Here is a 27633-nt window from a genome sequence, read left to right on the forward strand (position 1 = left end):
ACGATATACAAAATTAACTTAAAATAGATCAAAGACCCAAACATAAGTACAAAACTATAGGAATCCCAGAAAAATATATAGGGAAGTAACTTTAGGACCTCGTGTTAAGCAACGTTTTTTGTATTTTGTTTTTTTTTTTTTCTAAATTTTATCTAAACATATGAGCAATAAGAAAAGAAATAGGTAAGCAGGACTTTATCAAAATATGAAGTTTTGTACAAAGGACTTTGTCAAAAAAGGCAGCCTATGGAATAAAAGAAATTTGGAAACCACATATGCAATAAGAGTTTAATAGCCAGAGTAAATAAGTCCTACAAACTCAATAAAAAGACAACCCGTTTTGAAAACGGACAATAGACTTTAACAGATATTTTTCCAAATAAGATATACAAATTGGGCAACAAACACACAAGATGCTCAGCATTGTTAGCCATTAGGGAAATTCAAATCAAAACCACAGTGAAATACCTCTTCATACCCACTAGTATAGCTACTATTTAAAAAGTGGAAAATTACAAGCTTCGGAGAAGCTATGGAGAAATTCATTGCTAATGGGAACGTAAAATGGTGCAGCCACGTGGAAGAGTTTGGCAGTTCCTCAGAAGGAACAGAATGGCCACGTGATCCAGCAATCCCACTTCTAGGTATCTACCCAAAAGATTCAGAAGCAAATCCTCAAACAGATATTTTTACACTGATGATCATAGTGGCATTGTTTACAATTGCCAGAAAATGGAAGTAACTCAAGTGTCCATGAGCAGATGAATGGATAAACAGATGTGGCACGGGTACACAATGGAATATTACTCGGCCGTAAAAAAGGAATGAAGTCTTGATGCATGCGACAACAAGCATGAACCTCGAAGGTATCACACTGAATGAACTAAGCAGACACAAAAGGACAAATATGGAATGGTCTCACTGATAGGAGGCTAACTAGCAAAAGCAAATTCATAGTTATCAGGGGCTGGGTGGAGGCAGGGGACAGAAGTTAGTGATTAAGTGGAACAGACGAGTGATGGAGGAGTTTTGGTAAGGGGTGTTGGTGACGGTAGGACAACATCGTGAATGCAGTTAACACCACTGACCTATTTAATGTAGTTAAAAGGGAAACTTTAGATTGCATGTTACTAGAATAAGCTTTTTCAAATGCATACTGTAAAATACTGCATCCATGATAACCTAAGTATAATAGCTATAATTTTGTTTTATCAGTTGTAATAAAGGTACCACACCAATGCAGAACGTTAATAGGGAAAACTGCACGTGTAAGGGAGGTTTATGCAAACTATTATATCTGATATCCGCCTGTTTTTTATAAGCCTACAATTTCTAATAAAAAAAACTTCTAAGGTTCAGTGAATATTTAGTCCATGATATATCACAATCATAAAAAATAACCAGCTATCATGGTCCTCCTGATGGAAGTATTCAAAATTCTTTGAAATACTTATGCCAAATCACTGAGCCTGAACTTGACCATATTTTTAGATATAAAACTGTCAGTTTACAGAAAACAAAGGGAGCCCGAGAACACCAAGGGCATGTGTTCTAGTGCTTAAAGAAAATGTAAGCACTAACTGAATCAATAAAAAGCTATATTAGTTCTAATTAATGTTTAACTGGATAATCAATATAAAGCAATTATTAACTCAGTTACATTCTTGAGAAGAGTATTCTTCATCTAAAGGTGCATATTGAAGTATTTAAGGATAAGATAAAGTACCTAAATTGATTTTAAAACTAATCCATGGAGTGGAGCTGTGAGTGGAAGGAGGTATTATGAAACAAGGTTGTCATGTGTTAACTGTTGCAATTAGGGTGATGGGGACAGGGGGATGCCTTATAACACAGTAAAAGGCATAGCATCTGTTCTCAAGTTGCTACATAATGTTGCCAAAAGTGAACCATTAATCGGAGAACTCTGCATTAGTGGCCAATTTGGCTGGGAGAATATTTTCATTCACTGAGCTAATGTAAATAAGATAAATAGATGAATCGATAGTAATGAGAACAGTCCTTGTCTGGGTCATATGCCCAAAAAAAGATAAGACGGTAAAAGTTAAACATGACCCTTACTTTCCCACAGATAGAAGGCAGGGTTCAATGGTCCCCTACTGTGGACACTGGACACCTCTGATACATGGAATTTTCAGGAAAGGACCCTGCTCTTGTTTGCAGGCTGCTAAAACAAATACCATACAATGGATCAGCTTAAACAGGAATTTATTGACTCAAGGTTTCAGAGACCAGAAGGTTTGCTTACTTCCAGGGTCAGTATCTTGTGGCTGGCCAGAAATCTTTGGGAGTTCCTTGGCTTATCTGTCACACGATAATGCACATGGCAGCATCTTCTTTCTCTTCCTATTTCAATTGACTTCCAGTTTCTGGCTGCTCCCTGGGGCTTTTCTTTCCAATTTCTTTTGCTTATAAAGACTTCAGCCATATTGGATTAAGGCCTACCCTCATTTATTCTGGGAATACCTTAACATGTTCAGAGGTCCTGGGACCATTCATTGGAATCTGAACATGCCTTTTATAGGGTGCATGATTTAATCCCCAACATCTCCCCTCCCCCCACCCACCACCTAGAAACTCCCTAGAGTCTTGACTTCAAGCCTGTATATTTAAGAAAGTCATATTAGATTCAAGACCCAAGTTAAAACACACACACACACACACCAAAAAAAAAAAAGGTTTATAGACAGTTCCTAAAAGTTTCAGCAACATTTTTAGAAAATTGGCAGACAGGAAAAGGATATTTGCACAGAACTGCAAAAATAAATACAGAGGACAGAAAGGTAAAAGTAACTTTAAGTCAGCTATTGCTGTACGATAAACCACCCCAAAACTCAGAGGCTCAGAAGACACCCTTCATCATCTTTCAATTTTGCAGGTGGCTGATGTAAGCTGGGCTCGCTCACCTGCATGTGGGCTGTCTGGGGAGAGGCTGATGTGGGCTGAGTCTGCTGAGTGGGATTCCACCTCACTTTCATCCACCTTCGGGGATGTTCTAGTTTGCTGGCTGCTGGAATGCAATATACCAGAAACGGAATGGCTTTTAACAAGGGGAATTTAATGAGTTGCTGGTTTACAGTTCTAAGGCCGAGAAAATGTCCCAATTAAAACAAGTCTATAGAAATGTCCAAAGGCATCCAGGGAAAGATACCTTGGTTCAAGAAGGCTGATGAAGTTCAGGGTTTCTCTCTCAGCTGGAAGGGCACATGGTGAACACAGCATCATCTGCTAGCTTTCTCTCCTGGCTTCCGGTTTCATGAAGCTCCCCGGGAGGTGTCTTCCTTCTTTATCTCCAAAGGTCGCTGGCTGGTGGACTCTCTGCTTTGTAGTGTTGCTCTCTCTGAATCTCTCTGAATCTCCAAAATATTTCCTCTTTTATAGGACTCCAATAAACCAATCAAGACCCACTCAAATGGGTGGAGACATGTCATCCCCTAATCCAGTTAAACAACCATTCTTGACTAAATCACATCACCTAGGGAGATGATCTCATTACAGTTTCAAATCTACAGTATTGAATAGGGATTATTCTACCTTATGAAATGGGACTTATATTAAAACATGGCTTTTCTTAGGGGGCACACTTCCTTTCAAACCAGCACAGGGGATATTAGGCTTCAGAGACATTAGGCTAACCCCAGCACAGCCTTCTCATAGCCGAAGGTAAATGCACAGAAAGCTCCTGCTGTAGCAAACGACTACAGCAAAGGCTGCTGTAGCAATAGTTTAAGTTAGCAAATGACTTCCTGATCATAGAAGAGGCAGGATTCCCTGGATGGAGTGGCTTGGCATTTGCTCATGAAAGCACAGTTACCAGTCCTCTCGACAAGCCTAAACCACCTAATAGTCTGCATTTAGTCTTTTCCGCTTGCACTATTGAGATTTTATCTGATTCTGAGCGATGATGACTTTCCTTTGACACTCCAGCACAGAGAGAGATGAAACCTACTTCTCCCATTGGATTTTGGCTAGCCATTCGCCAACAAAATGTGGTGGAAGTCACAGTATGCTAGTTCTAGATGTAAGCCTTCCCCCTTGGTCTCGGGGCACTCAGCCACTGCTCCGTGCAAGGCCCTGAGACTGCCCAGAGGGAGTAGCTGGGAAAACTCCCTTTGGCTAACCAGGAAGTTGGATGTTAATATCAGTAGCCAATATTTGCTCAGTTTTTATTAGGTAGGCAGTGCTTAAAGGTTTAAAGGCAGATGCTCATTTAGTCCTCACAGCACTTTGCGGAGTTGGCACTATTATAACCCACTCTCTCACGGGACTTTTACACCTTCAGAGATATTTCAAATTTCTGCTTAAGAACGCTTGGAAACAAATCAGATTCATTTCAAGTTATGGTGATCAAAATATAACACAATGAAATTTAAGACTGAAAAGTTAAAGATTTACTCATGCATAATAAATTTTGTAAAATTAATATATTAAGTGTCCAGAACAGCAAATCCATAGACAAAGTAGATGAGTAGTTTCGTAAGAATGTGGGAGTTGTGGGAAATGGGGAATAACTGTTAATGGGTATAGGTTTCTTTTTGAAGTGCCGACAAATGTTCTAAAACTTTTGTTGGCGATGGCTGTACAACCCTGTGAACCGACTAAAACCACCGACTCATACACTACAAGTATGTGACTGATTGTGAGTTATATCTCCAAGCTAAAGAGGGAGAAGGGACTCCCCAAAAAGTTGCTCAACAGCAGGGGATAATTATGCTGTTTCTGACAGCAGCACAGAGCCTCTTCCCTGCAGCGTAACTTCACTGGAAGGCGATTGCTAAAGAACCCTCTCGTGAACAAAGACCACGCTGACAATTGGGTGTGTTGATCATCAGCTGAAACTGAGAAAGAAGAAAGCTAGGAGTCAGCTATGAATGCTCAGCGTGGCTTCCCGGATGCTTTACACCAGTAAAGAGGCAGGGAGGAGTCAGGGCAAAGTTAATCCAGTTATGTCACATCTAGGGACATCTCATACCAGATAACAGTAAAGATATTACACATGCCATCTATGATGACAAACGTATGACCATTAAGAGAGTGTTATATTTAAAAAACTAAATATTTATGTAGGCAAGGATCCTTGTTGATGGTAAACCAGCCAGGACTAAGTCATCTCATCTGAGAAGTAGAATAGAAAGGTCAGGGAGAGATGCTGTGCAGTGTGGCCATACTACCACTAGAGGACACCATCTGACAACAAGTTCTAAACTACTCGAAGTTGAGGAAGCCTCACCAATAGTGTTCAAATACAACTGAAATTGTGGTACCTTTTTTAAAAATTTTTCTTTATTGTGAAAAACATACACACAAAAAAGCAACACATTTCAAAGCACAGCACAACACGTGGGACCTTTTTGAATGGTAGTAAGTAAAGTTACAGTTTTTACTATAAAAATTCAATCATTATCACCTTGCTGGATGCTTGTACCTTTGCAATAATTTGGCTTGGAAATGCTTTTAGAGAACATCTATGCCTCTGTCATTTCACACACACAGGAAGATAGCTGTAGGGTAAAGCCCTCCAGCAAGTCCCCTTCCGAAAAGGGGTATATATTTTAAATTTCAGCAGACAGGGCCAGATGGCTTCCAAGAGGTGAAACTATCTGTACTGCACAACCCCCAGAAACCTACGAGATGGCTGCTTCCGCTCAGCCTCAGCAGTATGGTACGTCACCACTCTTGCATCTTTGTCCACCTAAGATGGAAAACAGACTTGAATAAGATGTGATGTGGGGCCCAAAGCCAGGGCTCAGGAGCTTGGACCCACTTTCCAGCTCAGACTGCTTCAGCTGTGTGGGTACTGACAAGTGCCAGCTGCCGGGCCCCTCTTTTAGCCTGGCACAGGAGGAGCTGCTTCCCCTCAGGGCATGGAGCAGAGCCTTTCAGTCTCGAGTGGCGTATGCACATTTGCAGAGACTATATCCTCCTCCAAGCCAGTCCCAGTTACAAGCAGCACCTCCATTGCCTGGGTCGCTATGACCATGGTGTCCAGAAAACAATTCCAGGCTCCCAGAGGGGCAGGCACCAGGTGGCCTGCCTCTTCCCGCCGACCCCCAGGAGAGGAAGGTGGGGTTGCAATCAAAGGTTCTCGCAGCACCACTTTCTAACACTAAACCACTTCATCTCTCCCACTGGAGTGGGGTGGGAGGGGTGAGGGACTGGAAATGGAGAAGAGAAAGAAGGGAGTTATCAGATTCTTTGTGCTCCTCTTCATTAGACTCAGGAACCCGACCTTAATCTTGCTTCTAGAAAGACAGTGGGCTCCATCCTGCCGCGGCCTGCCCGCATTAGCCCGACTGTTCAGCTACAACCCAGCGGAGCCAATAGTGCTTTCTTGAAGTGAGGCTTTAGACAGGCTGTCGACATCCATCCTCACCTACGTTATTACCTGCTTCCAGACTCACCTGCTGTGGTAGTTAGATTCAGTTGTCAACTTGGCCAGGTGAAAGCACCTAGTTCTGTTGCTGTGGACATGAGCCAATGGTAGGTGAATCTCATCTGTTGCTAATTACATCTGCAGTCAGCTAGGAGGCGTGTCTGCTGCAATGAGTGACGTTTAACTTAATTGGCTTGTGCTTAAATGAGAGAACGCAATGTAGCACGGCCTAGCAGCTTGGCATTCCTCATCTCAGCACTTGCAGCTCAGCCCAGGCCCTTGGAGATGGAGAAAGAGATCACCCCGGGGAAAGTTGTTGGAACCCAGGGGCCTGGAGAGAAGACCAGCAGAGACCATCCTGTGCCTTCCACGTAAGAAAGAACCTCAGTGGAAAGTTAGCTGCCTTTCCTCTGAAGAACCAACAAAATAAATCCCCTTTTATTAAAAGCCAATCCGTCTCTGGTGTGTTGCATTCCAGCAGCTAGCAAACTAGAACACCTGCCTTCACCAGACACACCTGCCTCCACCAGACTCACCTGCCTCCACCAGACTCACCTGCCTCCACCAGACTCACCTGCCTCCACCAGACTCACCTGCCTCCACCAGACACACACTGGTCAAGTTACAACTATGCCTAGCACAGTTTCTATTATCCAGCAGAATCTCAGAAAGTGGCAGGAAATGAAGGTATTTGTCTTAGATGAGTGTCCCCCGCCCCTTACTGGGGAATATAACAACAAACATTTACGTGGTTCTTACCATCTGCCACTACTACTTGAAGCACTTATAATTATAGATTAATTCATTCAACCTTCACAGAAATCATAAAAGTTAGGCACTGTAATTATCCCCAGTTTACAGAAGAGGAAACTGAGGCATGGAACAATTAAGGACGGTGCCCAAGACCACACAGCTAGTACGCAACACAGCTGGGAGGAGCTCCACAGGGGCAGGGAGTTTTTTCTAGTCTGCTCGTTACTGAGCATGCCTAGGAGATAACAGGTGCTCAGATATTCCCTGGATGGATTTAGATGGATAAACAGCCATGGGCATAGGTCTCCCTGGTGACAATGGCCTTTTGAAGGAGATGGACCCTGAATGTACCACATTGCTGGCAAAGACTTGAGTTCTTGCCCTAATGATTTAGGAAATATGAATAGACAGCAGCCCCATTAAGGGTGAGCAAAGCCTATTAAACATAATCAGCGATATAAAGCCACTAGAACTGCTTAAATCCTGGAGGTCGGGCACAGGAGTGTCCCCGTCACTCCTAGTCGCAGACTGCTTTCAGTTCAGACAGAACCCAGCAGCCACGTCAGGTCCCACAGGTGGGGTCCAGTGGTCTTCTCCTTTCATTCCTTCTCAATCTTCAGGAATTTATCAAAGTTTCCATCCCCAAACCAGCCCTTCTCCCAGAAGATTTGCTCACAGATCCCCATCCTTTGAGCAACACTGCACTAGGTACAAGTGAAGCTGGAGGGGAGGTGGGAATTCATTCATGACTGTATGTTCCTGTGGCCACTGTATCAAGGTGCCACAAACTTGGTGACTCAAACACAACTTTATTACCTTATGGTTCTGGCAGACAGAAGGCCTAAGGTCAAGGTGTTACACGGCAGGTGTTGGCAGGTGTGCCGGTTTGAAAGGATTTATGTACCTGGAACAGCCATGTTTCAATCCTAATCAATTTTGTGGGAGCAGCCATTTCTTTTAATCCCTATTCAGCACTATGGGTTGGAAACTTGATTAGGTTCTCTCCATGGAGATGTGACCCACCCAATTGTGGGTGGTAACTTTTGATTAGATGGCTTCCATGGAGTTGTGAGTCCTCCCATTCCATGTGGGTCCTTATTATTTACTGAAACCCTTTAAAAAAGGAAGCATTTCGGAGAGAGTCCTTTTCAGAGCCACAGCACAGCTTCGAGAATCATCAGAGTCCTCCAGCCAGAGACCTTTGGAGATGCAGAAGGAAAACGCCCCCAGAAGAGCTTCATGAAATAAGAAGCTGGGAGAGAAAACTAGCAGACACCTCCATGTTCGCCATGTGCCCTTCCAGTTAAGAGAGAAACCCTGAACATCATCAGCCTTCTTGAACCAAGGTATCTCTCCCTGGATGCCTTAATTGGACATTCTATAGACTTGCTTTAATTTGGACATTTTCACAGTCTTAGAACATGTAAGCTTGCAATTTAGTAAACTCCCTCTTTTAAAAGCCATTCTATTTCTGGTGTATTACATCCCGGCAGCTAGCAAACTAAAACAGCAGGCAGCCTTCCTTCTGGAGGCCCTCGGGGAAAATCCATTCCCTTGCCTTTTCCCAACTTCCAGAGGCTTCGTCTATTCTCTGGCTCATGGGGCCGAGGCCCTTTGAAGTCAGAGGTGTAGCATCCTCCAGTCTACCTGAGCTCTGCTTCCATCGCCACATCTCATCGACTCTGATGCCTCCCTCTCTGTCATAAAAGCCCTTATGATTTCCTTGGGCCCACTGCAATAATCCAAGATAATCCCCCCATCTCAAGATTCTTTTTTTTTTTTTTTTTTTTTTTTAAAGGAAAGACAGAGAGAAGGAAGGAAGGATAGAAGGAAGGAAGAGAGGAAGAAAGGGAAACATCTTTTTTAAACATTTTCTTGTTTTATTGTATTTTGTTTCTCCGTTTTCGTTACATGGGCTGGGGCCGGGAATCGAACCGAGGTCCTCCGGCATAGCAGGCAAGCACTTTGCCCGCTGAGCCACCGCGGCCCGCCCCCATCTCAAGATTCTTGATCACAACTGCAAAGCCCCTTTTGCCACGAGGGAGCATTTTTCTACCAAACCTTTGCCATTTCCAAACCTTTTTCTGTCCAGTTTTCTCTTGCAAAGATCACATCACCTTTAACCAATCAACCATCTGTTACTGTAAATTAGTAGCTCCTAAATTTTCCTGCATGCTAAAATCACGTGGAAAACTTTAAAATCCAATGCTGGGGTTATATTCCAAATCAGTGAAATCAAGTCTGAGGATGAGAGCCAGTGTAGTGTTTTTGTTTTTGTTTTTTTTTTAAGATTCCCAAGGGATTAAAACATACAATATTTAGGAATCACTTCTATGATTGACAGATTCCTCTAAGTAATTCCCCCCCAACCCCCACCTCTCCACTGATGGCCATGAGCAAGACTGTGGCTACATAACTTGAGAGGCCCAGAGAAAAAGATAAACGCTGGTCTCTTATTGAAGAAATTAAGAAATCAAGGTGGCCAGGACAGCGCTCAGAGGCCTTGAACCCAGCCCTGGGCGGGGGCACCTGGTTCTCTGTCTTCCCTCCCCTCCTCTCCATCTTCAGGTCCTGACCTCTGATGAGGTCAGCTGTGGAGGGTCCACCCAACACCTGGGCTTCCTTCACACCCACAAGCTCTTCTGCCAGAGCCCAACCCTCTTTATTTCTTTGCTAACCCCTGGCCCGTCTGCAGAACAACAGGTCTCAGACCAGACCAGCAGCAGCTGGACGACGACGGGGCATTTCCCAGGCTCATCGTGCTCTTGGTAGTTATGACTTCTGCTCGCGGCTGGACCCCCAGTTCGGCGAGCCCAGCTGCCGCATTCCCACTCTGCAAAATGGCTTTTCGAGTCTCCGAAATGCATCCCTCCCAGCTGACGGCCCCCACTCTCACCCTTCAGAGAGGAACTGGGTGCTCTCGAGGAGAGCAGCCGCATGCCCAGCACACCTGAAGCTGGCCCCACACCCTCTGCCTTCCCCCGTTTACAAAAGAGGAGGGTTCCGCTTTGCAGGGGGAACACTGTCAGAGCCTGAACCCCACTCATCTCACCTTCTCACGGATTTGGGGCTTGCCGTTATGCCCTCTCTATCAGTTTCTACCTGTCTGAGGTTATTAACATCAGCATTAAAGACATGTTTCAATATCTCTTCCCATCTTCTAAAACATTTAAAAAAGGATTTGAGCCAGATAAAGTATGTTCTGACCATAGCGGACTTAGATTAGAAATCAATAATGGGTATTTGGAAAATCCCAAGTATTTGGAAATGGAAAGAAAAAAAAAAAAAACAAAAACATGTATTGATACCCTTGGTCAAAAATAAATCAAAAGGGAAGTTAGAAAGTATCTTGGGCTAAATAAAATCAATGATCACGGGCTGCCACTCCAACAGCACTTAAAGGGAAGTTTATTACACTTAATGCCTGTATTAGAAAAGAAAGGTCTCAACTCAGAGATGTCAACTTTCATGATAAGAAGCTAAATAAATAGAACAAAGCTAAAACCCAAAGAAAGGAAATGAAGATCAGAACAGAAATCAATGGGATCAGAAAAAATAAAGTCAATTTAAGCAAAAGCTGGTTTGTTGATAAAAAGCAATAAACCTATAACAGATTAGAAAAAATATGAAAGATAAATATAGTCAAAGTCAGGAAACGAGAGAAAACTTCAGTCCAGATACTAAAAGAATAAAGGCATATTATAAAATAACTTGATGCCAATACAATCCACTACTTAGAAGAAATATACAAGTTTTAAAAAACAATTTAAACTCACCCAAGAATAGATAATCTGTTTAGCCCTACATCCTTAAGACAGGGCTCCAAATAATTTTTAGGGGGGGAAAAATACCAGTTGAGGCACAGTAGGGGCCACAGCAGGCCGCACTCACTTTCGTGGTGTCACTGATTGACTTGAGTTTGCTGCAGAAAATGCCTTCAAGATGACAGGCACAGGGCATCTCAGCCAGTACTGCTTGGAAGAAGGAGAGGCACGATGAGCTCTCTCGCAGCTCTGCAAATCTCAAGGTCGCTAATGAGCCTCACTCAGATTACACTTTGGGAGAAGGCCAGCCGGGAGCTGGACTTGTGAGCCCAACACTCTGCCACAGCCTTGGGAATTGTTTCCAACTTAGTTTCGTTTGTGGCTACAAAGACCTGACTGGGAGAAGCCGTTTACATCTCCACTTATTAACTGTGACCTCGGACAAACCTAAAAGGTAGATAGTTTTGCTTTGTAAGAATTAAATGAAAACATTCCAATTAAAGGCTTGGCGCACAGTACGAAAACTTCATAAACATTCCCACCCTCTTGGAGACACAGAACCGGGTACCCTGCCCTCTCCAAGACGTCTAGCGTCCGGACATTTTTTTCCTTATTCTCTTTCATTTTGAGCGCCTCTTAAGCAGGCGGATTACGTCCAGAGACGCAATCAGCATATCTAAATAATTTCGTTTCATTATGAAAATGCAAACATTCGCATTTTGCAGCAGACATGGGCACACGCCCAAGATAATTACTCAGCACTTGTTTTTCTCCGTTGGGGAGTCTCCCCAAATCGTTTTCGTCCAACTGCCAGAGGAATTTCTAGCCGCCATCACCGTCCTGTTTCGCTCTTGGGCAGGAACGCCTTGCCCCCGCCCCTCCCCCGACCACAGCTGGACTCCGAGGTGGGATCAAAAGAGGGGTGGGTCTCCGTGCGCCCCGGGACGCAGCGCGGGGAGGGGGCGGGCCCTGGAGGAGGAGATGGGAAGGGTGTTACGAAACCTTCGAAAACAGACTGCCACTCCTCGGAGGGGAGGGACCGAGGTCCCCGAGCCTCGTTCTCTAGGAGTCAGAGAACAGGATCTCAGAACGCAGCCCGGCGCGGCGTCTCTGACCCGAGTCTCCGCCGTGCGCGCCCCGCTTGGTCCCCAGCCCGGTCTGCTCTGGACGAGGGTGCCCCGGGCGCCCCGCTTCAGGCCATGTCGTCCTGCAGCCGCGTGGCGCTGGTGACCGGGGCCAACAAGGGCATCGGCTTCGCCATCGCGCGCGACCTGTGCCGGCAGTTCTCGGGGGACGTGGTGCTGACGGCGCGGGACGCGGCGCGGGGCCGGGCGGCCGTGCAGCAGCTGCAGGCCGAGGGCCTGAGCCCGCGCTTCCACCAGCTGGACATCGACGACCTGCAGAGCATCCGCGCCCTGCGCGACTTCCTCCGCAAAGAGTACGGGGGACTCAACGTGCTGGTCAACAACGCTGGCATCGCCTTCGAGAGTAGGTGCGGGGGCGAGGGGGTGGGACCCTGGGGCGCTCCGAAGATGCGGGGCAGCGAGCCGCGGGCGCCCTTCCAACTCCCCCATTTGAGCGAGGCGGGAGGGTAGCGCTGGCCTCTGCGGATGCGCTCAGCTCTCGCGCTCCGAAGGCGGAGTTTCGCTTTCCGCGGAGCCGCCCGAGTGGCTCGCCCAGCGCAGGGCGGGCCGAGCCGCCGGGGACAGCGCTCCCCGCCGGTCCGCGGGCCTGTGCGGACCTGTGCGCGACCCAGGGCCCTCCGGGATCAGTCAGCCTCTGCTGTCTGCGCTGAAACCCGACTCAGGGGAGGGGGCCCCGCCCTGCTAAGCTCTTCGGTTTTCTGTACGAGACAAGAAACGTCTTCTGCGCGAGGGTCTCCAAACTCGCGATGGGCTTTCGCTTTCCTGCAGAGGGCGCGCTCATGGGTGCCGGGAGGCATCTGCTCGGGACAGGAAATGAATCTCCAAGCCACTGTGAGCGCGCGATTGCACATTAGAATGCGCTTCAGCCTTGGATTAATGGAGAGCTTTGATAGGCCCTGGAAAAAAGGAAGCGAGCCTTGGCTGACTCCTCGAAGGAGTTTGTTACCAGACGTTTAAGCGGGTTTTAAATAGCATCTTCCTTTGATCAAAAAAATTTAAGGCGATCACTTATTATAACTACTACTCAACTTTAAAAGTTATTCAGCTACCATGTGCTAAGGGAGTACTAAGAAATAGCCAGGCCCCTTCACCCTACGACCTAGGAAGAAGGGAGTAAAACGAACGATCCCGAACACAACGCTCCACCCGCGGGTCCCGGGACTCACTATCTACGAAGCGCCACGCGAGTCCTCCTTCAGCCCGCGTCTGCAACTCTGCGGGCTTTTAGATCCCCCACCCGAAGAGGAGTTAATAATGCCGAAGTTTTGGTGGATAAATACCCCCTCCTCAGCCTCAGGTGGAACGACGGATGTGCTCGCAAAGCCCTTGCCCCTCGAGGGGCGGGGCCCGGGCCGCAGCCTCTACCTCTGGGGCCTTGTTGGAAACGCAGCCTGGCCGACCCCGCCCCACACCTGCTGAATCAGAATCTGCATTTTAACAGGATCCCCAGGTGCCTGCCCTGCAAGGTCAAGCTTGGGAAGCAGAGTCAAAGCCTGCAGCTGCAGCCTCACTTGGGGACTTGTTAGAAATGCAAATTCTGGAAACGCACTCTAGACCCTCTCAAGCAAAAAATCTGCGGGTGGGGTCCTCAAATCTGTGTTTTAACAAGATCCCTGGTGGTGGAGGTGGATTCTTATGCACACTAAAGTTAAAAATTGCTTTAGATTTGGCTTGTATCCTTTTTAATTCTTATGAGATAGGATCAAAATTGTCATATGAATTTCAGGGGTAAATATGTGACTTTCTCCTTGTTTCCTTCCCTTTTTGAAAGCTGGTGATCCAACGCCATTTGACGTGCAAGCTGAGATGACATTGAAGACAAACTTTTTTGCCACAAGAAATGTCTGCATTGAACTACTGCCAATAATAAAGCCCCATGGTAAGTCCAGCCTGTGGATTGTTGGGTTTGCAGCCCTCAGCAGGGAGAGGGGCACATAGTATGTTATCGGACAAAAGTGATGGATTCTCTGCCAGATGCGCTCAAATGACCAGTTCCTTAGACACGGGAGATTCGAAGAGAGAAAGAGTTTATTGCTAGGTGCAAAGCAGGAGAGCAGATGGCCTTTTGGCCCCAAAATCTGTCTCCATGAACTGCAATAATTCTGTTAGTTTTATAGTATCTAAAAGATGGACAGGCTTTAGGATAATGAGCACAGTAACTCCAGGTGATATAATTAGAGGTGATCTATTATTGAGCATGTGCAGATTGATTACATGTTTGTCACAGGATATATGTAAGAAAATGGCAGTCTTAATATGATGGGCATGGTTTTTAGTATTAGAATGAGGTATATATAGGTCATTTACAGGTTAAAGTCTAAGTTACTGCACATGTCAGGCAGGCCCATTTTGCTTATATCCACTTTTGTTTATCAAGATCACTTTGCACTTGGGGTGGATTCGTTCTGGGCTGACCCAGGACGCCTCATTAACAAACATTGGGGGCTGTATTAAGTGATCACAAGACTCCACATTTGAAAAACTAGATAAAAGAGGCACAAATGAGGGTCAGTCACCAGATTTTTATAATTACATTGTCCTAGTTTGCTAGCTGCCAGAATGCAATATTTCAGAAATGGAATAGTTTTTTAAAAAGGAAATTCAGTAAGTTGCTAGTTTACAGTTCTAAGGCTGAGAAAATGTCCCAATTAAAGCAAGTCTATAAAAATGTCCAAATTAAGACACCAATAACAAGTTACCTTCACTCAAGAAAAGCTGATGAAGTTCAGGGTTTCTCTCTCAACTGGAAAGGCACATGGCAAACTTGGTGATGTCTGCTAGCTTTCTCTCCAGGCTTCTTGTTTCATGAAGCTCTCCCTGGGGAGGTTTTCCTTCTTCATCTCCAAAGGTCTCTGTCTGTGTGGACTCTTGTGGTTCTTGTGGCTCTGTAGGTTTCTCCAAAATGTTTCCTCTTTTAAAGGATTCCAGTAAACTAATCAAGCCCCACCTGGGATGGGTGGAGTCGCATCTCCCTCTAATCAGAGGTTAATACCCACAATCCGGTGGGTCACATCTCCATGGACATAATCTAATCAAGTTTCCAACCTACAGTGCTGAATAGGGATTAAAAGAAACGGTTACCTCCACAAGATGAATCAGGATTAAAACATGGCTTTTCTAGGGCACATAATCCTTTCAAACCAGTACACAAAGGGCACAAATTAAAGGCTATACAATCATTAACAGAGATCCAGGCAGCTGGCTTACAGTTCAGAGATTTCAGGTATTTCCCTCTGGCTAATATAATAGAAAGCAAAAGGGAGTATGTATATAATGATTCTGTCGTCATAATCGTCCCCTAAATCCTCACTTCTTAGATACAGTTCCTTGGATACAGCAGCCCAACAGGAAGCACTCAGGTGGAAAAAATAGAAAACTGCATTAATGGTTCAATGTTTCGCTCCTCTCTTAAATGTTTTAATTCTAATGGCTTTGGGGATCCATGTCCTGAACTCAACCCTAGAATGATTGGGTGATACAGGTCTCAAATGCCACCTGTCTTTGCTCAAGATCCATGACTCCCTTTTCCAGCTTTCAGAGAATAGCTGGTTCTTTGGGGGACCTGGGGATGGCATCTGTGCCAGCAGTACTATGACTTTCCCTTTTCATTTGTGCTCCACCGACTTTGTCCAGATCCAGGAAATCCAGGAGAAATTCTCTTTATTAGGAAATGTCCTGCCCAGAATCCCAAGTATTTAACAAATAATTTTAATTGATTTTTTCAACATGCATTTATTGATCGCCTATCATATGCAAGCATTATGTTTGCTGCTGGGGTACGATGGTGAGCAAAACTTTACAAGGACAGCGCCATCTGTGAAGCAGAGTCTAGCTGGGAGAAGGTCATTAATTAAAGAATCTGAAGGGTTAAATTATCTCTGTGCTAGGGGAGGGAGAGGGAAGTCTTGCTTCCCTGAAGATTTTCTTTCCCAGGAAATCAGTTTGTCTCTTAAGAAGATAAACTCAGGTTCCTGGAAGAAATGTGCTTTGCTTAGTTTAATATTTTTAATAAGTTTTATCTCTGGATTCAAAAATCTTAAAATCTGAAAAGGTGTATAGCAAGAGATGCACTCATGCTGTTGTCCCCCAGTTACCCAACTGTCACTCCCAGATCCCCAGGTAATTCTTTTTATTGGTTTCTTCGTGGCATAGAATGGAGAAAAGCTGCAGGCAAAATTGCAAGTTCTTATGGAAACCCTGAGTCTGGGGAAATGTTGAGTGTCCAGGGCCAGGGGAATGGAGTTTTTAAATGCAAATCTAAACAAATTTAAATGCGTCTTCTTTTTTACTCTTTTCTGTTACACAAAAGGTGACATTAAATACAATGTTTGCCCCTTGCTTTTTTCACTTAATATAGCTGGCACTCTTTCTAGATCAGGAACTAGAGCTTCCTCATCCTTTTTTATTTTGTTTTGTTTTGTTTCTTTATTAGAGAAGTTGTGGGCATGAAAAAATTCATGCATAAAAAATACCACCCACCACCAACACATTACATTGGTGTGAAATATTTGTCACCGTTGATGATAGCACATTTTTATAATTATACTGTTAATTAAAGTTCATAGTTTACTTTAGGGTTCACTGTGCAGTATAGTTCCATGAATTAAAAAAAAATTATTGTTAGCATATATACAATCTAACATTTCCCCTTTTAATCATATTCAGATACATGTTAATACTTCCATTATTCAGAATTGGAACCCCGCACATTGGGAAGCCTTAACTTCCCATTCCCTGTCTCCCCCCTTCCCCCTGGTCATCTGTATTCTAGATTCTGATGACTCTACAGGTTTGTTTATACTCATTCTATCAATACAGTGAAATCATACAGTATTTGTCCTTTTGTGTGTGGCTTAGTTCATTCAACATGATTTCTTCAAGGTTCATCTGTGTTGTTCTATGTATCAGGACTTCATTCCCCTTTTACGGATAAATAAATTCCATTGTGTGCTGGTTTGAAACTATTATGTACCCCAGAAAAGCCATGTTTTATGGCTTTTCCTGATCCAGTCTTGTGGGGGTAGCTGGTTCCTTTAATCCTGATTCAGTGCTGTAGAGTGGAGACCCTTTGATTAGATTATCTGCAGGGATGTGATGCTCCCTGCTGTGACTGTGGTCTCTTGATTAGATTATCTCCACGGAGATGTAGTGTGCCCAGATGTGGATGTGGCCTTTTGGTTAGATGGAGATTGACCCCACCATTTCAAAGTGTGTGTTGATTAGTTTACTGGAATCCTTTAAAGGGGGAAATATTTTGAAGGCGCCTTAGATGTAGACACTTGGAGAACAGTTGTTTCAGAGCTGACAGAGCCAACATAAGACCCAGATATTTGGAGATGCAGGGTGCAGAGACATTGTCATCTGCCTTCCCATGAGATGCTAAGCAAACCAGAACCCAGAGTTGTGTCACAGAGGAGCTAAGTGAAGGACCACAAATGCAAGCTGAAACACCCTCACAGGAAACGGGCTAAAAGAAGTGGAGGCCCGGAGCAAGGGACCAGTAGATGCCAGCCACATGCCTTCCCAGCTGACACAGATGTTCCGGATGGCATCACCCTTTCTTGAGTGAAGGTAACCTCTTATTGATGCCTTAATTTGGACATTATCTCAGCACTAGAACCATAAACTTCTAACTTATTAAATTCCCTTTTTAAAAGCCATTCCATTTCTAGTTTATTGTTCTCTGGCAGCATTAGTAAACTAATACACATTGTATGTATGTACCATTCATTTTATTTATCCATTCATCATTTGATGGACACTTGGGTTTCTTCCATCTTTGGCAATTGTGAATGATGCCACTATGAACATATCTGTGTGTAAATATCAGTTCACATTCCTGCTTTCAGTTCTTTTGGGTGTATACCTAGTATTGGGATTGCTGGGTCTTATGGTGGTTCTGTACATAGCTTTCTGAGGGACTGCCAAACTGTCTTCCACAGTGGCTGCACCATTTTATATTGCTGCTGGCAGTGAATTAGTGTTCCTAATTCTGTTTCTTCCCCAACACTTGTTAATTTCTGTTTTCTCAGTACCATCCATTCTGGCATGAAATGGTATCTCATTGTGGTTTTGATTTGCATTTCTCTGATGGCTAATGATTTTGAGCATCTTTTCATATGCTTTCTGCCCATTTGTCTATCTTCTTTGGAGAGATGTCTATTCAAGTCTTTTGACCATTTTTTAATTGGGTTATTGTCTTTTTGTTGTTAAGTTGAAGAATTTCTTTATATATTCTGAAGAGTTATCCTTTATTAGACTTGTGTTTTCCAATTATTTTCTCCCATTGTATAGGTTATCATTTTACTTTCATGATAAAAAGTCCTTTGAGAAACAAAAGTATTTAAATTTAATGAGGTTCCATTTATCTATTTTTTTTCTCTTGTTGTTTGTGCTTTGAGTGTAAAGTCGAAGAAAACTATTGCCTAACACAGGGTCCTGAAGACACTTCCATATATTTTCTTCTAGGAGTTTGATAGTCCTAGCTCTTATATAAAGTTCTTTGATCCATTTTGGGCTAATTTTTTGTTTTGTGCGAGTAGGGGTCTGCACTACTTTGCTAGCTGTCTGAATGCAATATACCAGAAATGGAATGGCTTTTAAAAAGGGGAATTTAATAAGTTGCTAGTTTACAGTTCTAAGGCTGTGAAATTGTCCAAATTAACACAAGTCTATAGAAATGTCCAATCTGAGATATCCAGGGAAAGATATCTTGGTTCAAGGAGGCCGATGATGTTCAGCATTTCTCTCTCAGCAGCCGTGTTCGCCAAGCTCTCTCTCACATGGCAAACATGGCAGCATCTGCTAGCTTTCTCTCAAGGGCTCTTGCTTCATGAATCTTCCTGGGAGGTGTTTTCCTTCTTCACCTCCAAAGGTCGCTGACTGGTGGACACATTGCTTTGTGGTCTGCTGCGTTCTCTCTCTCTCAGAATCTCCAGCTTTGTCCAAAATGTTTCCTCTTTTATAGGAGTCCAGTAAACTAAACAAGATCCACCCAAATGGGTGGAGTCACATCTCCATCTAATCAAGTTTAATACCTACAATGGATTGAGTCACATCTCCATGGAGATAACGTAATCACATTTCCAACCTATAGCACCGAGTAGGGATTAGAAGAAACCATTGTCTCCAAAAGACTAATTAGGATTAAAACATGGTTTTTCTAGGGTACATAAATTCTTTCAAACCAGCACAGACAGGATTCTAATTATCTTTGCAAATGGGCAGACATTTTTCCTCAGCACCATTTGTTGAAGAGACTATTCTTTCCCAGTTGAGTAGTCTTTGCCACCTTGTTAAAAATCAGTTGGCCCTAACTGGTGAGGGTTATTTCTGAGCTCTCACTTCTATCCCATTGGTCTGTAGGTCTGTCCTTATGCCAGTACCATGTTGTTTTGATTACTGTGGCTTTGTAATAAGTTTTAAGATCTGGTGGTATGAGTCCTCAACTTCATTGTTCTTTTTCAAGATGGCTTTAGCTATTTCTTTTCCACTTCTGCAAAGAAGGTGTGCTGGTTTGAAATTGTTGTATGTACCCCAGAAAAGCTATGCCCTTTTTCTTTTTAATGTGTCTCCCTACATGTATGTATTTCTGTATCCATACATACACACAGAGATGCAGATATGTGATATGTATATCTTAGGGAATTTTGTTCATAATGTAGGGTGGTTGTTTTTTGGTTTGGGTTTTTTTTTGTTTTTGTTTTTGTTTTTGTTTTTGAGAGGAAGCTGGGCAGGAAGCCATGCTCTTTTAATCAAGTCTTGTGGATTCCAACTTATTGTGATGGGATATTTTGATTAGGATATTTCTGGAGATAAGACCCACCCAGTTGTGGGTGGGACTTTTTTTTATCAGATTATTTCCATAGAAATGTAGCCCTGCTCATTCAAGATCAGTCTTAATTAGTTTACTGGAGTCCTTAAAAGGACTGACGCAGAGAGATGAAACCAAGAAACAGCTGTCTGGAGATGCACAAGAAGCTTAGAGAGCTGTTTGAACCCAAAAGCTGGGAGAGAAAGACAACAGATGTCACCATGTGTTTTTCCATGTGACAGAGAATCCTTTGACCCAATCAGTCTTTCTTGAGAGACGGTATCTGTGATGGTTGGGTTCTGGTGTCACCTTGGCCAGCTGATGATGCCCACTTGTCTGGTCAAAAAAGCACTGGCAACCATTGCTACAAGGATATGTAGTGGCTCGTTGATAAACTGGAAGGCTGGTTTATTAAATCATCAGCCAATTGATTGCAGCTGTAGCTGATTACATTAACAAACAACTAAGGGCATGTGTCCCACATGTCCCAGCATGGGAGATCTCTCCAAGTCTTCTGCATTACTTCTTATATGATCCTTATTATCTTTATGATAATTTGGTCAGTTGGATTTGTTCTGATTGGTTGAAGACTCTTAAGGAAGAAGAGAGAATTTTCACTGCTTCTTCAGCCATTGAATCTCTCCTGTGGAGTTTTCTGAGACCCTTCATTGTAGTTGCCAGCTGCACAGCCTACCCTGTGGATTTTGGACTCTTGCTTTCCCCTGGTTGCATGAGACACCTTTATAAACCTCATATTTACAGATCTCTCCTGTTGATTCTATTTTTCTAGAGAACCTTGACTAATATGATATCCTCTTTCTGGTGCCTTAATTTAGACATTTTCATGACCTTAGAATTTTAACTTGTAACTTAATAAATTCCCTTTATAAAATCCAATCCAATTCTGGCATATTGCATTCTGGCAGCATTAGCAAACCAAAACAGAGGGTTTGTTGGAAATTGTATTGGGATTGCACTGACTCTATAAATTGCTTTGGGTAATAGTGACATCTTAATGATATTTAGCCTATCCATGAACGTGGATTTTCTAGTTTGCTAGCTGCCGGAATGCAATATACAAGAAATAGAATGGCTTTTAAAAGGGGGAATTTATTAAGTTGCTAATTGACTGTTCTAAGACCATAAAAATGTCCCAATTAAAGCATGTCTATAAAAATGTCCAAAATGGCACCAATAAGAGGTGATCTTCACTCAAGAAAGGCCGATGAAGTTCAGGGTTTCTCTCTCAACTGGAAAGGCACTTGACAAACATGGATACATATGCTAGCTTTCTCTCTAGGCTTCTTGTTTCATGAATGTGCTGGTTTGAAAGGACATATGTACCCTAGAAAAACCATGTTTTAATCCTAATCCCTTTTTGTAAAGGCAGCCATTTCTTCTAATCCCTATTCAGTAATTAGGGATTACTGAAAGTGAAAGTGTAATTAGATCATGTTTGAAAGTGTAATTAGATCATCTCCCTGGAGATGTGACTTAGGGAGTCATAACCTTACATGATCTTGATGTGATCCTGAGTTATCAAGAGTGGTTGTTAAACTGGATTAGCTTAACTGGTTGTTAAACTATTCAGGTGGGTCTTCATTACTTTAGTGGAATCCTATAAAAGAGGAAACATTTTGGAGAAAGCAAGAGATTCAGAGAGAACAGAGCAGAATGAAATAGCCACGAGAAGCAGAGTCCACTAGCCAGCAACCTTCGAGATGAAGAAGGAAAATGCGTCCCGGGGAGCTTCATGAACTAGGAAGCCAGGAGAGGAAGCTAGCAGATGATGCTGTGTTCGCCACATGCCCTTCCAAATGAGAGAGACCATGTTCACCATGTGCCTTTCCATATGAGAGAAAAACTGTGACTGTATTCACCATGTGCCCTTCCACTTGAGAGAGAAACCCTGAACTTCATTGGCCTTCTTCAACCAAGGTATCTTTTCCTGGATGCCTTTGATTGGATATTTCTATAGACTTGTTTTAATTGGGACATTTCCTCAGCCACAATGGAATATCCTTCCATTTATTTAGGTCTTCTTTAATTTACTTTAGCAATGTTTTGTAGTTTTCTGAGTACAAATCCTTTATATCCTTGGTTAGATTTATTCCTAAATATTTGATTCTTTAGTTGTTGATGTGAATGGAATTCTTTTCTTGATTTTTTTTCCAGCAGTTGTTCATTGCTTATATATAGAAACATTACTGGTTTGGGGTATTGATCTTGCACTTTGCCACTTTGCTGAATAGATGTATTAGCTTAGGAGCTTTGTTGGGGACTTTTCAGGATTTTCACTATATGGGATCATATCATCAGCAAATAGGGAAAGTTTTACTTCTTCGTTTACAATTTGGATGCCTTTTATCTCTTTTTCTTGCCTTATTGCTTTGGCAAGAACTTCCAGTACAATGTTGAATAAAAGTGGTGACAGTGGGCTTAAGAAAGCTTTCCGTCTTTCTTAAGTAGACTGTTAGCTGGCAGCTTTTCATGTATGTCCTTTATCATGTTGAGAATGTTTCCTTCTGTTCCTAGTGTTCTGAGTGTTTTTATCAAGAAAAGGTGCTGTATTTTGTCAAATATCATGTCTGCATCAATTGAGATGATCATGTGTTATTGTTTTTTCCTTCATCTGTTAATGTGATGTATTACATTAATTGATTTTCTTACTTTGCATACCAGAGATAAATCACACTTGATCATGGCATATAATTCTTTTTATATGCTGGTTGGATTGGGGATGCTAATGTTTTGGTAAAGATTTTTGCAATTATATTCATAAGAGATATTGGTCTATAGTTTTCTTGTGGTATCTTTATCTGGCCTTGGGTGATGCTAGCCTCCTAGAATGAGGTAGGGAGTGTTCCTTCCGCTTCAATTTTTTTGGAAGAGTTTGAGCAGAATTGGAGTTAAGTATTTTGAGGATGTTTGGTAAAATACCTCTGTGAAACCATCTGGTCCTGGGCTTTTTTTTTTATTGGGAGGTTTTAGATTACTTTGTTGAGAGATTTTTGATTACTGATTTGATCACTGTCTTTGCTAGTAATTGGTTTATTGAGATATTCTATTTCTTCTTGTGTCAATGTAGGTATAGTTTGTGTGTTTCTAAGAATTTGTCATTTCATCTAGGTTATCTAGTTTATTGGCATACAGTTGTTCATGTGTAGCCTCTTATAGTCCTTTTTATTTTAGTGAGGTCAGTAATAATACACCCCTTTTCATTTCTGATTTTCTTTACTTTTATGTTCTCTCTTTTTTGTCAGTCTAGCTAAAAGTTTGTCTATTTTGTTGATCTTTTCAAAGAACCAACTTTGGGTTTTGTTGTTTCTCTATTGTTTGTTTTTGTTTTTTATTTCATTTATCTCTTCTCTTACCTTTGTTATTTGTTTCTTTTTGCTCACTTTGGGTTTAGTTTGTTTTTCTTTTTCTAGTTCTTCCAGTTTAGAGATTAGTTCTCTGAGGCAAAATCTTTCTTCTTTTTTATTGTGAGCATTTAGAGCTATAAATTTCCCTCTCAGCACTGCCTTTGCTGCATCCCATAAGTTTTGATATGTTGTATTTTCATTTTCATTCGATACAAGATATTTCCTAATTTCACTTCTGATTTCCTCTTTAACCCATTGGTTGTTTAAGACTATGTTGTTTAATTTCCACGTCTGAATTTTCCATTTTTCCCTCATTGATTTCTAGCATCATTCCATTGTAGTCAGAGAATATACATTGCATGATTTCAGTATTTTTTTATTTTTTGAGACTTGTTTTGTGACCCAACTTATGGTCTATCCTGGAGAAAGATGCATGTGCACTCAGGAAGAATGTGCATTCTGTTTTTGCTGGGTGCAGTGTTCTATATGTGTCTGTAAGTCCTAGATGGTTTAGAGTGTCATCCAATTCTTCTGTTTCCTTACTGATCTTCTGTCTAGATGTTCTATCCATTATTGAAAGGTGTGCATTAAAGGCATATTGAGAACATTCCCATTTCCTCCAAAAAGAAGGAAGAAGAAAGAAATATACAGATCTGAAAAGAGGTTTCATAAAGATAATAAGGATCATATAAGAAGTAATGTGGAAAACTTGGAGAGATCTCCCATGCTGTTGCTTGGGATGACAATAATATAAAGGTATTAATTTTTCGAAAGAGAATTTATAAATTTCATGTGATTTCAGTCAAAATTCCAGCTGGAATTGAAGTACTCTATAACAGTATACAGATATTTATCTAACACATAGTTAATAAATATCCCATGTTAATCTTTTTGAAAATGTGGCCTCTTAAACAAGAACCCATAAAGAATAAAATTGGTAGCTTTAATTAAATAATTTTAAAAAATACAGAACCTCAGTTTAGATTTCCCCAAAAGCAGACCCTGAAAAAAAAAAAAAAAACAGCTTACCATATCCCCAGAGATTTCTCTTCTGGAGCCTCTGCTCCAATAAATCTGCTTATCAGCTGTAATTCTGAGAATTCCCTTCTTGGTTAGGGTCCATTGTTGCCTAGATCCCACATCTTCCTGTTTCTTGGCTTACTCTCTCATTTTTATTTTTATTGCAGCAGATCCTCAAGTAAGTTCATAAGAAAATGTGATTGGGAGATAAATTTTGTGAGATTGTGCATATCTGAAAATGTATTTGTTCTACTGTTAAGAGTTCATTGATAGTTTGCCTGGGTATAAAATTGATAAACAATAATTTCTCAGAACAGTGAAAACCAATTGCCTCTCAGTCATCTATCATCCAGTTTTATTGTTGAGAAGCCTGATGCCATTCTGAATCTTTGTAAATTCTTTCTTTGTTTCCCTAGGAAGTATTTAGGGTCTTTTCAGACCTGTGTTCTGAATTTTCACATTGACGTGCTTAGGTATAGGACATTGTATTCTTTTTTTGTTCTTTATTTTTTTTTAAATTTTATTAATTAAAAAAAATTACAAGAAACAAACATTCCCAACACATACACTCAGCAATTCACAATATCATCACATAGTTGCATATTCATCATCATTATCATTTCCCAGAACATTAGCATCAATTCAGAAAAAGAAAAAAAAGACAACAGAAAAAGATAACAAACAGAAAAAAAAAATTTTACAGGCCATACCCCTTACTGATCCCTTTCATTGATCACTAGCATTTCAAACTAAATCTATTTTAACATTTGTTCCCCCTATTATTTATTTTTATTCCATATGTTCTTCTCATCTGTTAACAAGGTAGATAAAAGGAGCATCAGACACAAGGTTTTCACAATCACACAGTCACATTGTGGAAGCTATATCATTATAAAATCATCATCAAGAAACATGGTGTCATGGTTACGGACAGGTGTCAACTTGGCCAAGTTGTGGTACCTGTTCATCTGATTGGGCAAGCATTGGCCTGTCTGTTGCAATGAGGACATTTCATAGGATTAGGTCATGATCACGTCAGCTACATCCACAGCTGATTCCATTTGTAATTAGCCAAAGGGGAGTGTCTTCTGCAATTAGTGATGCTAAATGCAATCATGGGAAGCCTTTTAAGGAGGACTCAGAGGAGACAGGTTCCATTCCTGCTTTGGCTGGTGAACCTCTCCTGTGGAGTTCATCCAGGCCATCCATTGGAGTCATCGGCTTCGCAGCCTGCCCTGTGGATTTTGGACTCTGTGTTCCTACGGTCACGTGAGACACTTTCATAAATTTTATATTTGCAAGTGTTCCCTGTTGATTCTGTTTCTCTAGAGAACCCTAACTAATACATCTTGGTACCAGGAGTGGTTCTTAAGGAACAGAATCTTAAAAATGGGTTTTTATGAATGGTTTTCTACTCTGACTGGGCTCAGAGACACTAAGGACTCTGATTCCCGTAATCAGAATGACACTCCCAATCCATGGACTGAGTTGGCAAAGGAGATAGTCAAAATATCATCATTCGATTCTCCTAATGCTTTGCTTGTACGAAGACAGACTCTGGGGGATAATGTTTTTGACACCTTTACAGAGTTTTGTAGAAATAAGAGTTATAGAGATGTTGGTTGGTTGTTGTTAGATACACTGTCTACATTAAAGGGTGAAAGGGATGGGCTTAAGGCTTCAAACAAGAAGCTTAAGTGCCGTCTGAAAGATGTAGAGGTTTCTATGAGTATCCTGAAGGAAAATTTTATTTCCTGTAGCCGTAGACTTGAGATCTCTGAAAATCAGACTCAGAATCTTATTGTTAGAGTAGCAACTTTACAACGTAAACTGAAATCTCAGTCTTGCATGGTGTCTACCGTTAAAGTGAGGGCATTGATTGGAAAGGAGTGGGACCCTGAAAAATGGGATGGTGACATATGGATTGATAATGATATTGGGGGTGAGGTTGAAACCCTAGACCATGCTGAGCCTTCTTTAGATAACCCTGTAATAGTCTGCCCTGAGGACATAGCCGCCCCACCTCCAGCCTGCCTTGAGGAATTGGCCACCCAACCTCCTCCTGAAGGGATTAGCCCTAGAGTTATTCATCCTGTTTCACCAGGTGAAACTGCAAATGAAAGCCCTGAAGCAAATGGCTTGGAAGATATTTCTAATTCTTTTCATGACCCACCCCCACCACCCCTCATTTCTTCTAGACCTATAACTAGACTAAAGTCCCAACAGGCCCCTAAAGGTGAGGTACAAAGTATCACACATGAGGAGGTACGTTATACTCCAAAAGAACTGTGTGAGTTTTCCAATTCATATAGACAGAAATCAGGGGAATATGTGTGGCAATGGATTTTAAGAGTGTGGGATAATGGTGGGAGGAATATAAGGCTGGATCAGGCTGAATTTATTGATATGGGCCCACTAAGCAGAGATTCTGCATTCAATGTTATAGCTAGAGCAGTTAGAAAAGGTGTTAACAGCTTGTTTGGGTGGTTGGTTGAAACATGGATCAAAAGGTGGCCAACATTACCTGAGGTTGAAATGCCAGAACTGCCCTGGTATAATGTAGATGAGGGGATCCAGAGGCTTAGAGAGATTGGGATGTTAGAGTGGATTTATCATGCAAAGCCTGCTCTTACACCCCAGGAATGTCCAGAGGATGCACCTTTTACCAGAACAGTGAGAAATAAGTTTGTGAGACTAGCACCGTCATCCCTCAAGAGCTCTGTGGTTGCACTTCTCTGTAGGTCAGATATTACTGTAGGAACTGCTGTCACTGAGCTGGAATCCTTAAACACAATGGGGATGATAGGATCCCGAGTTGGCAGAAGCCAGGTGGCAGCACTTAATCACCAAAGACAGGGTAGACGCGGGTATAATAATAGACAACAAACTCAAAGGAGGCATCAAAATTATATGACACGCAGAGATTTGTGGCATTGGCTAGTAAATCATGGGGTGCCTAGAAATACAATAGAAGGGCAGTCTACTAAATTCTTGTTGGAGCTGTATAAACAAAAGAGTTCTAGGTCAAGGGAACAGAAGTCTAACCTGAATTACAAAAACACAGAGTCACGGCCCCTTAATCAATTTCCAGACTTGAAACAGTTTACAGACCCTGAGCCCCTTGAATGAAGGGGAGGCCAGGTCCCTATGGGGGAGAAACCTGTTACACTGCCACAAATTTATACTGTTAACCTTCCTCTAAGTCTTCCCCAAGGAGACCGACGGCCTTTTACCAGGGTAACTGTGCATTGGGGAAAAAGAAATGACAGATATTTCAGGGATTATTAGACACTGGTTCAGAAGTGACATTAATTCCAGGGGACCCAAAACGTCACTCTGGACCACCAGTCAGAGTGGGGGGCTTATGGAGGCCAGGTAATCA

General features: G+C 42.3%; 1 protein-coding gene and 1 long non-coding RNA gene across 6 annotated transcripts in view; one reads left to right on the plus strand and one right to left on the minus strand.

The window, feature by feature from the left end:
- The window catches only part of LOC143648657 (uncharacterized), a 223063-nt gene that overhangs the window by 62992 nt on the left and 132438 nt on the right, over positions 1–27633 (minus strand). The window lies entirely within an intron of this gene.
- The window catches only part of LOC143648656 (carbonyl reductase [NADPH] 3), a 32270-nt gene continuing 16510 nt past the window's right edge, over positions 11874–27633 (plus strand). Inside the window, exons 1-2 of the mRNA XM_077118943.1 lie at positions 11874–12396; positions 13825–13932. Coding sequence (XP_076975058.1) covers positions 12108–12396; positions 13825–13932 — 397 coding nt within the window. The 5' untranslated portion in view covers positions 11874–12107. The remainder of the gene's footprint in view (positions 12397–13824; positions 13933–27633) is intronic.

This window comes from Tamandua tetradactyla, chromosome 10 (genome assembly GCF_023851605.1).
Source record: "Tamandua tetradactyla isolate mTamTet1 chromosome 10, mTamTet1.pri, whole genome shotgun sequence".
NCBI lineage: Eukaryota > Metazoa > Chordata > Mammalia > Pilosa > Myrmecophagidae > Tamandua > Tamandua tetradactyla.